Source organism: Hyperolius riggenbachi, chromosome 1, assembly GCF_040937935.1.
Source record: "Hyperolius riggenbachi isolate aHypRig1 chromosome 1, aHypRig1.pri, whole genome shotgun sequence".
Taxonomy (NCBI): domain Eukaryota; kingdom Metazoa; phylum Chordata; class Amphibia; order Anura; family Hyperoliidae; genus Hyperolius; species Hyperolius riggenbachi.
In genome coordinates, this window is record NC_090646.1 from 128926352 (window position 1) to 128939684 (window position 13333).

Consider the following 13333-nt stretch of genomic DNA (forward strand, 5'->3'; position numbering starts at 1 on the left):
AGTGGCATATCGCAGGAAAGGATATGACGCGTGTTATGTATGGACTAGACCTGTGGAAATTGAATTATTGGTGGAGTTGAAAAGCCTCACTTAACAATCTCTTGATGTATAGACATTGTAACCTGGGGAAATTGGGCTAAGGAAGTCTTTTGTTGGGTGTGTGTACTATAGTGGATGTTGGATCTCTGGAAATCCAATTATGACTGAGGATGTAATTAAATCTAGCTTCCCCCCCGTCCACACAGGCTTACAGCCTCGAGGCGAATATTTCATTATAAAAACCAGGGGACAGCTACCTCAAATCAGTTCTCTTCTGACGGTAGCGGCAGCTGGTCTCCCGGCCCAAGCTAAGGGGCTCCTGGTCAAAGCCAGAACTGTGTCCGTCCACAAAAGTCCAAGATTCTTCTATCTGGATTCCTGTATTTTGGTAAGCAAACTGCTTGGTGTGTATCTTTGTAACTCTTAATTTTGTAACTGTTTTACTTTGTTTTTTGTAATCTTTTGTATATATTCTGTTCTGCATTGTTCCATGTTTTTCTGGAATATTAAATTATTATTTAATAAGCTTGACTTCTGCCATACTAAACTAACACTCACAGCCTAGAGGAGACTGCAGTGTAGCTGTGTATAAGTCCGTGCCTAATTGTATGTTTGAGCAACACTACCATATGAAATTGTAATTGCATTATGTGTATGGGGCACTTCTGCGCTCGACAGCCGAGTGGGAAGTCTAACAGTATCGTTCGGAACGACTGTTAGTGGTTTTGCTGCACGACAGTGTAACTTGCATTACAAATCATTGTCTGATTGTGCTGTGTTACTGTACAACTGTACTGTGTGTGTAGGTGCGTGGCGTTCTCGTATTCGGCCTAAGCGCGAAGCTGACCCAAATACGAAAACGCAGATTGCGTGTTGAGCCCTCGACAGCTGAGGGGACGTGTCTAGCAACACTAGTGGTGGTAGTGGGAAGTGTTTGAGGGGTTCCAGCCTTGTTTGTAGCATAAATAAGGCTGTTCCCCGCTTAATCTGGTCAAACCCGCAGTCGGGAACCGTATACGCAGGCGGGCCGGTTCCTGACACCCCCCCCCCCCCTTCGCCATGCAAAGCGCCCAGCGAAGCACCCCCAGCCATGCAAAGCACCCAGAGAAGCGCACCCAGCCATGACTAATCACCACTGTAATTTGATCTCTCCCCTGTGTCACTCGACTGCCACGGCAGAGCAGCTAATTTTAAAGCGCAGGATAACAAATTTGTCTGCTTCCGTGAAGAAGTAGACGCGCTGCTGATTTGTTACAGGATTGTTTATTAGCTGTGACAAAGAACTTTTTTTTTTTTTCTCCTGTGAAGGTTATGTGTATCTTTCAGAGCAGAGAGGAAGTTCCGAGTGCCATTCATGGTGCTGGACAGGACCCAGGATGTTCTGGGATTTGTGCGTTTTGGACTTTGGCCGACTGGCTGTTTCTAGAACTGGCCAGCCAATGTCAGAAATTCCCAGCATTTTGGACTTTGGCCGACGTCAAATCGGCCAGTTCTAGAAATAGCCGGCCAATTCTAGAATTGGCCGATTTCTGATTTCGGCCAGAACATATATAATAATACAGGGTAGTATTTTGTGTCTCTTGAGCCATCACCATGCTCAATGTGTGACATTCCTCATAAAGCTGACACTTTTCTCATGTCACTGCAAGTTGTCCTCTTTTGGCTACCAGTGTGTGTCTGCGCAGCTCATTGGAAGTAAACCTGTATTCCCGTATAAATCTGGGAGTTGGAACTTAACTTGCTTAATGGGAATTCTGTTGTGGATGATTCAGGTGCTGGCAGAATCTTTAATGAAAAGCCAGGGGCTGCCTGCAATTATGGCATGCAGACACATTCCTGCTTGCTGAGTATCACCCAATTCACCACTTAGAATGCACTGCTAGAAATTATCATGTTGTGATGAGTAATCACAAGTGAAGATACTCCTGTGTAAGTTTATTAGTCTTTCAGCATTTTGAGCATATCAAGTCCATCTTGTAAAGGAAGCTGCACAGTCTTGTGGATTCTTGCATGTTATTTGCTGTGACATTTACCAGCTGGAGATCATAAACCTCATATTGTACAGTATTATCTTGTTATAATAAACTCGGCTATAGTAAACATTTGGGTATAGTAAACTACCTCTCCAGGTCCCGGTCAATATCCATTTTAAGTCTATGGGAGCAATGCTTGGTATATTAAACTCTGATATATTAAACTCTGATATAATAAAACTTTGGTAATAGTAAACATGTATTTTGGCCCCCTACGTGACACTGACAAAAACTTGTTGTAATTTTTTATTAATTGTATTAAGGTGACACCCTCCCACTGCCTGTCCTGATGAGACGTATCACCTAGACATGTTTAGTCCTTTATATAAGTGGTGTTGTCTTTCTTGGTTATTTTATAATCCTGCTGTAGTTTACACTAGCAAATACATTCAAGCAAAAATCCAGTTGATGCTGATATTTCAACCTGGATTTTCACTCTGTTCTACTACTTTCATTTTCTGCTGTTGCATTTTTTTTTTAGTATTTTTCCATTTATTTTTTTTCTTATGTTGACATAAAACAAAAATGCATGTGAATATTTGGCATTTTCCCTTTGAGGAGTTGCATGGAAAGCTCAGTTACACACCAGAAGTAAACCTAAGGATCAGGTTACAAACACTGTTAAGGGGCCCATGCACCTAACGATTTTCCCGCCGATATACAGCAGATTCGATCACTGTGATCGAATCGGCTGTGAAATCTTTGTACCACAGGCCTTTTAGGTAGTGCTGGAAAGGTTGGAAAAATTTGCAATCATGAATATCATGTAATCCTCAGTTCAGACTTTGGCGTGCCTTTCAGTGGGAGCAGTAGGCAGGATGAAGATGTAGCTGGGCATGTCTGGAAACTGTAGCAGCCTTTCACTGTGATGGACGATTATTTGTACTGCATTTTGGCATGCAAAGGAGTGGGGAGGTGGACGTTGTCACTGGCCAATCCGGTGTGTAAGCCTTCAGCGGACTGTATTGTAGTCAGAGAGCTCCATCCTATAAGTCCAAAATTGAACAAGGTGAATTCTAATAACAATCACGAAAAGTATAAACATTATAAAGGTGGCTATACTCTGGTTGGCCTGATAGATCCCTCCCCAATTATTACCTGATCAGAGCGAAATCTATCGGCTCAATTGCCACTACACAATACACACAGATTTTTAGTTGATTTCAGCACGCAATGTTTGAAAACCTTTTTGAGCCTATCTGGTCTCCTTGCTTTAAAATGTACTGTGTAAATGGTATGCAACTTGAACTTGGAACAATAAAAATAGACTGGAAGTTATTCTGATCTGGTCAAATTTCAAACAAGTAATTTGAATGCAAGAAGAAAATATATTTGCATCTTATCGATCATCCCAAGTATACACTAGATATCTGTAAAATTTACATGGGCAGACAGCAAACATGATTTTACTAGAACTACATAGTGTACATAACGTCTACATACCTCAGGTTATTCACACCTTATATTATATATTCTATATTGCTTGAGCAAATAGTAAGTCCAATGTGATTTTTTTTTTTTTTGGGACAGATCGTTGGTGGAAACTAGTAACTATTAGCAATACTGCATTCTTTGTTTCCCACGTTACTACTGAGATACTTGATACCATACTAATTATAACTCTGCATATTTATGTATGTATGTTCTATCCCTTTTTTTTCTTATGGCCAAGAAAAATACTGATATGAACCTATTGAATTGGCAGCTGTTTAAATGTATGAAAACAGGTATTGAAACAAAGTTAAATACGACGACATATGAAATCCTGAATGCGATGAAGTAATGTTAATTGTAACTTTTCTTCTGTTAGAATGTAGAGGTCTCCCACCAACACTTGGATCATCATGGCAAACCCCATCCAGTGGGCACGTCGCAGTTGGCGACAAGTCACACAGGCAGATAACAGCGGCAATGATGGGCAGGCCTTCCCCTCATCTCCACAGCCATTCCTAAGATCTGGCAGAACCAAAGACAAACGGGCCACCTCAAAGCATAGGCTGGTGGTTCCGTGCCTGGACCAGTTTAAGGACGAGTATGACCAGCTAACTAAGGGCTACAAGAACAACAAGATCCGAACTACCAAATATACGTTGCTGAACTTTATACCACGGAACTTGTTTGAACAGTTTCACAGGTACGATTTAACAGTCTGCTCATCAAGCACTGCTCGTGACTGCTAAGTGCATTAATATGTTTACAGTGCTCTTTTTTTATTTCATTATGATATTAACAATTGGCACACCCGCAGCTCAATTTATATCATATCTTTCATCATCTGATTTCTACATGTTTATTTATAGAGTGTGTTATAACACCTGCATGAAAACTCGTGTGTAAATCATCGTACCAGCATAGGAAGTCGCGCTGCCCACACCTTTTCCAGTGAACCTTCCCACTCTGCTGAATCAGTATTAGTCTCAAGGACACTAGCAAGCATGAGAAAGAAGGGCAGGGGTGTAAGCCTTATATGTCTGAGTGCTTATAGATCTCGTTCCATATGACACCATAATTCCATAGTGGATTTTGCCAAAGGGAGAAAATGTAACAAACGTACACAAATGTGTACAACTTTATAACAGATTTGCTTTTTAAAGGGACCCTGAGTGGTTTAAAAAAAAAAAATCCTTGAACTTTGGACTTACCTGGGGCGTCCTCCAGCCCCCCGTAGCACGCGAGTTCCCACGGCATCCTCTTGGTGCTGCGGGTAGCTCCGGTAATCGGCGACTTCTGGTGAAGTCGCGCGTGCCTGTCGTGTCAGCATGCTGGTCGCCGTAAGCATTCTGCACATGCGTGGTTCAGTCTTTAGAGATCCCCGCATGCGCTGCCCGCTTACGGTGACTGGCGTGATGATGCGACGGGGGCGAGCATGTGTGACTTAACTCGAAGTCGCTGATTACAGGAGCCGGGACCGAAAGCAAGCAGTAGAGGAGGCTGGGGAACCTCGCAGGCTACGGGGGCTGGAGGAAACCCCAGGTAAGTCCAAATTTTAGGGTTTTTTTTTTTTTTTTTTTTTTTTTTTACTGCTCAGGGTCCCTTTAAAGTGACACTTAAGCCTAAAAAAAAAAAAGTTTTACTCACCTGGGGCTTCTTTCAGCCCCCTGCAGCTGATCGGTGCCCACGTAGAGTCGCTCTGATCCTCCTGTCCCCGCCAGCGGCTACTTCCGGTTTCGCCATCAGCCGCCGACAGGCTGGGAACGCAAGTGATTCTTCGTGTTCCCAGCCACAATATCTCCCCCTATGCTGCTATCCTTGCCACAATAGCAGCATAGGGGGTGATACCGGAAGTAGCCGCCGGCGAGGACAGGAGGATCGGAGCGACTCTACGTGGACAGTTTTTTTTTTTGGGGGGGGGCTATTGCGCTTTTTATTTCATTTGGGCTGTGGGAAACGCAGGGGAAATGCACAATTCCGATGGCAAAAAAAAAAAAAATCTCAGCCCAGGCCATATTTATTTTGGTAACTATCAGGGAGGGGGTGGAAGGGATTAATAACTAGCGGGGTTTTTTTTTTTTTTATGTATTTTTATTTTTTGACCACTAGATGTCCCCACATTTTAATACTGTGTACTGTGGAAAGAACACAGGAAGTGATGTGTATGTGTGTATTTATTTTCACTTTGTGAATGACCACAGGCATCTAGCTGATGCTGGTAATCATTCATATCAGGCACTTTGATCGGCTTTGGGAACACATGTTGCCATTCATTAATCAAGGACAAGCTTGACAGCGAAAAAAAAAAGGAACACCACGAAAGTATGTGCATATACTCCTCAGATATCTGAAAATGTCACTTTGGGATCGCACGCACGCACACACACACACACACACACACACGCTCAATAGGACAGCCTTCATATGCTTCTCACTGTGGCTAAGGGGGTCTGCTGTCAGACTTTTCTGTTGTTTTTGAATCCTAAATGACCAAAGATTAACCAGCAGTAGTTGCTTCTACAAACCTTTAAATCACCCATGCTTTCATTGCTTATAGGATTGTGGTACATCTGAGCAGTATCCACCTCTTGCTTGCATGAACTTGTCCTAGTCTGGCTTGAGGCTACACTTGTGGAGAGTCTGCTAGCTTTGGGTTGTTTATAAACACTTTCACTTTTTGAAAGAATGCATTATTCACTTACACGTTTAGTTTGTAATGTTATTTTGGAGTGTTTTTTTTTTTTTTGTTTTTTTTTTTGTAATACACCGGTATTTAAACTAAAAAATAGAAATTGCTCCTTTGATGCCCCCATTTCCCTTTTTGCTTTTTATTTACAGAACATACTAACGTGGTTTTTCTAAGTGTCCTTTTACACTATATCAGTTGCTGTCAGTTGTAGCTGAAAGGACTGATGTACAGTCCAGTGTCCATCTTTCCCTATGGCCTCTTTCACACTATATGCTGAAAAACTGAAGCTTTTTCACAATGCACTGCTATGGAGGAAAAAAAAACGCAAAGTGTAAAAGGGTCAGGCAATAAAGATTATGTTCAGCTGACCAGGCAGTAGTTTTCCTTAATTGGTTTAGGCCTTTGTACAAACCAAGCATAATGCTGGGAATACACGGTTCGTTTCTGGCGCTTTATTCTCCGCTCAATCGTTTTTGCCGCTCAATTCTGAAGTCGATTCTTTTATCTTCTGCTCGTTTTTCGTATCCTTTTCCATTCACTTCTATCAGGAATCGAGCAGCGAAACGAATGGGAGATCGGATTGTCGGAACTTATCTATTGAGCCATCTAAATGACTCAAAAACGAACTGTGTATTCCCAGCATAAGGCCACTCCTTTGAACAGCTGGCATATTTCTATATGTGCATTGCTGGTTCTGCGAAAACTTGTGAATTATTATCTGTCAGAATGTTTGAGTTTAGGTATCTGGAATATATAAGAACACAGCATTACAGACCTGTATGGCTTGGCTGTCGGATATTCTTCTCATGCTGATGCTCAGGCTGCGTTGCCCTGGGAGACCGATTAGTGCAGTAATCCTGTTATGTCTAGAGAGCAGCTTTGTGTCATTTCCTAGGACCATAACAATAAACCTTGCTAACGAAGGCTATGGGCTCATCCCAATATACAGTGCAGGAATGCAGAAACGCATGCCTCTGTAACTGCAGTAAAGTGGTGTGTCATTCTCCTCTCTCCACTAAACATTGTGTTTCCTGTTTATTGCTGGGAACCTCACACTGACCTCCTGTAAGCTCTGTGCAGTGAATCATCATGTGACTTAATTGTGTAGTCGTTTTAATGCTTCAGTACAGATGTTTGAATGCATTTAATACACTGTTATTTTAAATCCATACTTAAAGAGAAACAGAGACGTTGGACAAAAGATTTTCTACATACCTGGGGCTTCCTCCAGCCCCATAAACCTGTATCGCTCCCACACCGCCGTCCTCCGCTGCCTCTATCCGCCGATACCGGGTCCCGTACTTTCGGCCAGTCGAGCAAGTCGACACAAGCGCAGTGCGTCACTGCCGGCGGGCGTGGCCAATTGTGTGCAAGAACAAGAACTCCCTCCATATCCTTACGCATGCGCCTCCATACTACGCAGGCGTATGCGTAAGGATATGGAGGGAGTCCCTGCTCTTGCGTACAATTGGCCGCGTCCGCCGGAAGTGACGGGACCCGGTAGCGGCGATAGAGGCAGCGGAGGACGGCGGCGTGGGAGCGATCCAGGCTTATGGGGCTGGAGGAAGCCCCAGGTATGAATAAACGCTTTTTCATTTTATTTATTTTTTTATACGGTTCGTCTCTGGTTCCCTATAAGAAGTTCTCTAAAACACTGTAGTAGTTATGGAAGGAAAACAACAAGGAGAAATTGTATACATCTTGGAACTGGCACATCTGATTGGCCCAATGCCAATCTGCCAACTGATTAGAAGGGGGTTAGTGAGCAGCCACTGAGCACCATTTTTAGCACCCAGGGCATCTCAATAGCACATGAAAAATGCATGCCAACAATATGTCTCATTATGAAAATTAACCTCCATTTTACCTTTTTATTTTACTTCAGCAGGCCTACCTGTCCATCCCCGGCCTGCAGAGATTTCAGGAAGCTAATTGTTTGTTTTGTGAGTCATTACCAAGAAGTAAACCTTACCTTTTGATCAACAGAGGGGATGGGTAATTAGGAAAGTTTCTTCCAAGAGATTATCTAGAGGGAATGTGTCAAGTTACCATCTCTGACTTCTATAAATATGGTCTGTGATAAGGGGAGGGGGGAACATGGCAGCTTCTATGCCAGGAGCAATTCCAGTGAAGGAAAGGGTGCTTAGTTCTCTTTAATGCAAACTAATGTTCGATAAAATGCAGCTAAAACCTTTGCCTGAACAAGAGCATTACCTAGTTCCCCACCGCTGTGTCCTGTATCTACGCCCCTGGAAAATTCCCTTCAACACCAGTGGCGTAAATACACATACTGTGTTTGTCTTGTTTTTTTACCTTGCTGTTCCTGATTGTGCACTGCTGCTGTTCGATTCCGACGTTCAGAGATCGGTGAAAGTGAAGAGCTTGTTCCCAAACCCAGAAAAGCCACCGTCAGCGAGATGTCGGCATTTCGTTCTAAAAATGAAAGTAAACACATTTACTACTTCCGAGTACTATTTATAGTACTCGACAGTTCAGTGTAGCACCATCATGTGGCCAAAAAGTAAAAATGCTCCCCATACAGTATTCTATATTTAACCCCTTACACTCCTACGCTTTAGCTACCAAAATAAAACACTTGTTAAAAAAAAAAAGAGATACCATACAAAAAAATCAGTTACCTTATGGGCTTTTTAATATGTATGTCATGTGGGTATATTACTGTTAATTATTCAAATAAAGGCTTGTAATTAGTGATATAGTCTTAAAAATCACTAAACGGAAAAAAAAAAAAATAGTGGGCACCTTTATGTCTGGTACACACGATGCAACTTTCCATCAAATTACCGGCCGAATCTTTTTCGACAGGTCTGATCTGATGTTCGATCGTTTTTCTGATTGATTTTCCAAACACTTACACAAAATAAATTAGAATAAATTTGGAATTGGAAATCAGATCAGACCTGTCAGAAATGATCGATTCGACCGTCAATCCAATGGAAAATTGTGTTGTGCGTACCAGGTATTAGACTTCCATGAATGTGTTCTAAATTCAACATTTCAGCAGTGAGGTGTACTACATGCAGTCTGAGAGTAGCTGTTAGTGTCAGAAGTAGATAAATGTACTTTTACCTACCAACTGATAAAAATACCGTATATACTTGAGTATAAGCCGACCAGAGTATAAGCCGACCCCCCAACTTTTACCAGAGCTGCAGGGCCTCTCTGATTACTGTATAGATGCCGTTGGGCTCCATTCCGTCACCGGCCCGCGCAGTGAAGTTTCCTCCGCAACTTGTCAGCCGCAGTCTCATTACTCTGACCTCACAGAGGCGCACGTGTTGTGCGGCGCCACTAGAGAGCGTCATAGTGCTAAGACTGCAGCGGACACGCTCCAGAGGAAACTTTACAGCGCGGGCCGGTAACCAAGAGCAAAGAGCAACTACTATATAGATGCCGGGGGATACTTAGGGGATCACAAAGAGGTATGCTATTATGGCATGCGGGGGTTTACTCACACACATCGTGCACCGCTAACCTGGGAGCAACGGCACCCAAATACTTTACATATGCAGGGTGATACGGGGGATCGCGAGGCGGTATGCTGCGGGCCAGTAAACCGGAAGGAACGGAGCCCAGATACAGCACATATGCCAGGGGACACTTGGGGGATCGCAAACATGTTTAAAGTTACTAGCAGCACTTGTCACACTGCCGTGGAGACTGCACAGGCAATAATCAGAGAGGCCCTGCAGCTCTGCATGTGCAGATGTGATTTTTATGTAGCGGTAGACGGCGCGGTATGGGGGGACTCTGCTTGTGTCTCGAGTATAAGCCAAGACCCCCACTTTTGGGCCACTTTTTTGGTCCCAAAAACTCTGCTTACACTCGAGTATATACGGTACATATTTTTAATTAACAGTAAACTACTCATTACTGTCAGCGGAGATGATCAATTTTCCTTACACACGTACACACACACGTACACACACACGTACACACACACATACACACACACACGTACATACACACGTACACATACACACGTACACACACACACGTACACACACACGTACACACACACACACACACGTACACACACACACACGTACACACACACGTACACACACACACGTACACACACACACGTACACACACACGTACACACACACGTACACACACACACGTACACACACACACGTACACACACACACGTACATACACACGTACACACACACGTACACACACACACACGTACACACACACGTACGTACACACACACGTACGTACACACACACGTACGTACACACACACGTACGTACACACACACGTACACACACACACGTACACACACACACGTACACACACACGTACACACACACGCACACACACACGTACACACACACACGTACACACACACACGTACACACACACACGTACACACACACGTACATACACACGTACACACACACACACACACACACGTACACACACACGTACACACACACACACACGTACGTACACACACACGTACGTACACACACACGTACGTACACACACACGTACGTACACACACACGTACGTACACACACACGTACGTACACACACACACGTACGTACACACACACGTACACACACACACGTACACACACGTACACACACACACGTACACACACACACGTACACACACACACACACACACACACACACACACACACACACGCGTACACACACACAAACGTACACACACAAACGTACACACACGTACACACTCACTGTTAAAGTGTATACTCTCAAAGGTGGTTTGCGTATCACCGTCAGAACCTTTGATGAGGTAAACACCCCCACTTGGTATTTGCAGGTACTGTAGGACAGGAGCTGGATTGTCGCAATTTATTAGGGTCAGGCTAAAAACTACAAACCTCCTTACTGACTGAGGTGTGTTTTTAAGTTTACAAAGAAAGCACTATCAGAGGCACTCGGTATGTGTAAAAATAAAATCTTGTGAAGACCTAGGCCAGTGTTTATTGAACAAAATTATACTGAAGCACTTAAAATAGACAACACGTTTCACAGGGTCCTTCCTGCTTCTTCAGGTCAAATTCACATCACTGCCTTAAAGAAAAATATACAGATTCTAGAGCTCACTTATCATAAAATTGGCGCTAACTGATTTGCACAATACATTCCATCTTAAATTTCTATATTCATGTTTATGTCCATATTCATGTTCCCATTCATTCAGTAATTCATTATACAGTAAATACTTTTTACAATCCACATTCTATATCTTGTATATAGGGTTACTCAGTAACTTTAAATATATGCATATACACTAATATACAAATACAGTATCCCTTATATTTTGCTATATGGCATGATAGCTCTGAATAATGTATACAACAGATGGTATATCAGCATACTTGCATATATTTATCAATATGCAAGATCAAGAATGTGGATTGTATAAAGTAAATTAATGTATAATGAATTACTGAATGAATGTGAAGTTGGAATGTACAGGGAGTGCAGAATTATTAGGCATGTGGTATTTTTGAAGGAATAATTTTATTATTGAACAACAACCATGTTCTCAATGAACACAAAAAACTCAATATCAAAGCTGAATATTTTTGAAAGTAGTTTTTAGTTTGTTTTTAGTTTTAGCTATTTTAGGGGGATACAGTGGAGGAAATAATTATTTGACCCCTCACTGATTTTGTAAGTTCGTCCAATGACAAAGAAATGAAAAGTCTCAGAACAGTATCATTTCATTGGTAGGTTTATTTTAACAGTGGCAGATAGCACATCAAAAGGAAAATCGAAAAAATAACCTTAAATAAAAGATAGCAACTGATTTGCATTTCATTGAGTGACTCCATCCTCAACCCAAAAAGGCCCCACAAGCTCATCTTTGATGATACCAGCCCAAACCAGTACTCCACCTCCACCTTGCTGGCATCTGAGTCGGGCTGGAGCTCTCTGCCCTTTACCAATCCAGCCACGGGCCCATCCATCTGGCCCATCAAGACTCGCTCTCATTTCATCAGTTCATAAAACCTTAGAAAAATCAGTCTTGAGATATTTCTTGGCCCAGTCTTGACGTTTCAGCTTGTGTGTCTTGTTCAGTGGTGGTCGTCTTTCAGCCTTTCTTACCTTGGCCATGTCTCTGAGTATTGCACACCTTGTGCTTTTGGGCACTCCATTGATGTTGCAGCTCTGAAATGTGGCCAAACTGGAGGCAAGTGGCATCTTGGCAGCTGCACGCTTGACTTTTCTCAGTTCATGGGCAGTTATTTTGCGCCTTTGTTTTTCCACACGCTTCTTGCGACCCTGTTGACTATTTTGAATAAAACGCTTGATTGTTGGATGATCACGCTTCAGAAGCTTTGCAATTTTAAGAGTGCTGCATCCCTTTGCAAGATATCTCACTATTTTTGACATTTCTGAGCCTGTCAAGTCCTTCTTTTGACCCATTTTGACCCATTTTGACCCATTTTGCCAAAGGAAAGGAAGTTGCCTAATAATTATGCACACCTGATATAGGGTGTTGATGTCATTAGACCACACCCCTTATTACAGAGATGCACATCACCTAATATGCTTAATTGGTAGTAGGCTTTCGAGCCTATACAGCTTGGAATAAGACAACATGCATAAAGAGGATGATGTGGTCAAAATACTAATTTGCCTAATAATTCTGCACTCCCTGTATTGTGAGTCAGTTGGGGCTTATATTATGATTCATGAGCGTTAGAATCCTAGACCCTGTGAAAGGCACGGTCTATTTTAGTACTGGAATACATTTTCGTCCAGCAAACACTGGCCTAGTTTTTCAGGTGAGATAAAAGCAACACTGCCTCTCCATTTTTTTTTAACTATTTTATACATGTCTACGCCTCCAATAGTTGCTTTGTTTGTAAAGTACTCATTGGTGTGTCTTTTTTTTTTTTTTTTTGCCATTCCCGTGGAGTTCAGCTTTAGGCAGGGTTCCTACTTGACTCTTTTTGGCATAGCAATACGATTGGAACTTCAAACAAATGTAAGTTAATAGGTTTGTTCACATTTATACCACAATTAACATTTTCCGCACGCAGGAACAAAAAAAAACCTTACAACATGCAGCATAATTTCATACATTGTGTATGTTTTTTTCTCATTAAAGGATACCTTAGTGCTAATT

The 13333-nt window shown here is 42.4% G+C and overlaps 1 protein-coding gene and 1 long non-coding RNA gene across 3 annotated transcripts in view; one reads left to right on the plus strand and one right to left on the minus strand.

Moving 5' to 3' along the window:
• The window catches only part of ATP10D (ATPase phospholipid transporting 10D (putative)), a 121699-nt gene that overhangs the window by 32473 nt on the left and 75893 nt on the right, over positions 1 to 13333 (plus strand). For both annotated transcript variants that reach the window (XM_068278532.1, XM_068278533.1), the window contains exon 2: positions 3883 to 4206. In XM_068278532.1, the coding sequence (XP_068134633.1) occupies positions 3917 to 4206 (290 nt within the window). In that variant the 5' untranslated portion in view covers positions 3883 to 3916. The remainder of the gene's footprint in view (positions 1 to 3882; positions 4207 to 13333) is intronic.
• On the minus strand, positions 1960 to 7159 carry LOC137565690 (uncharacterized). Its single transcript, XR_011030964.1, has 2 exons — positions 6968 to 7159; positions 1960 to 3058 (listed from the first exon to the last, which is right to left on the minus strand). It is a non-coding gene; the product is annotated as an uncharacterized lncRNA (long non-coding RNA).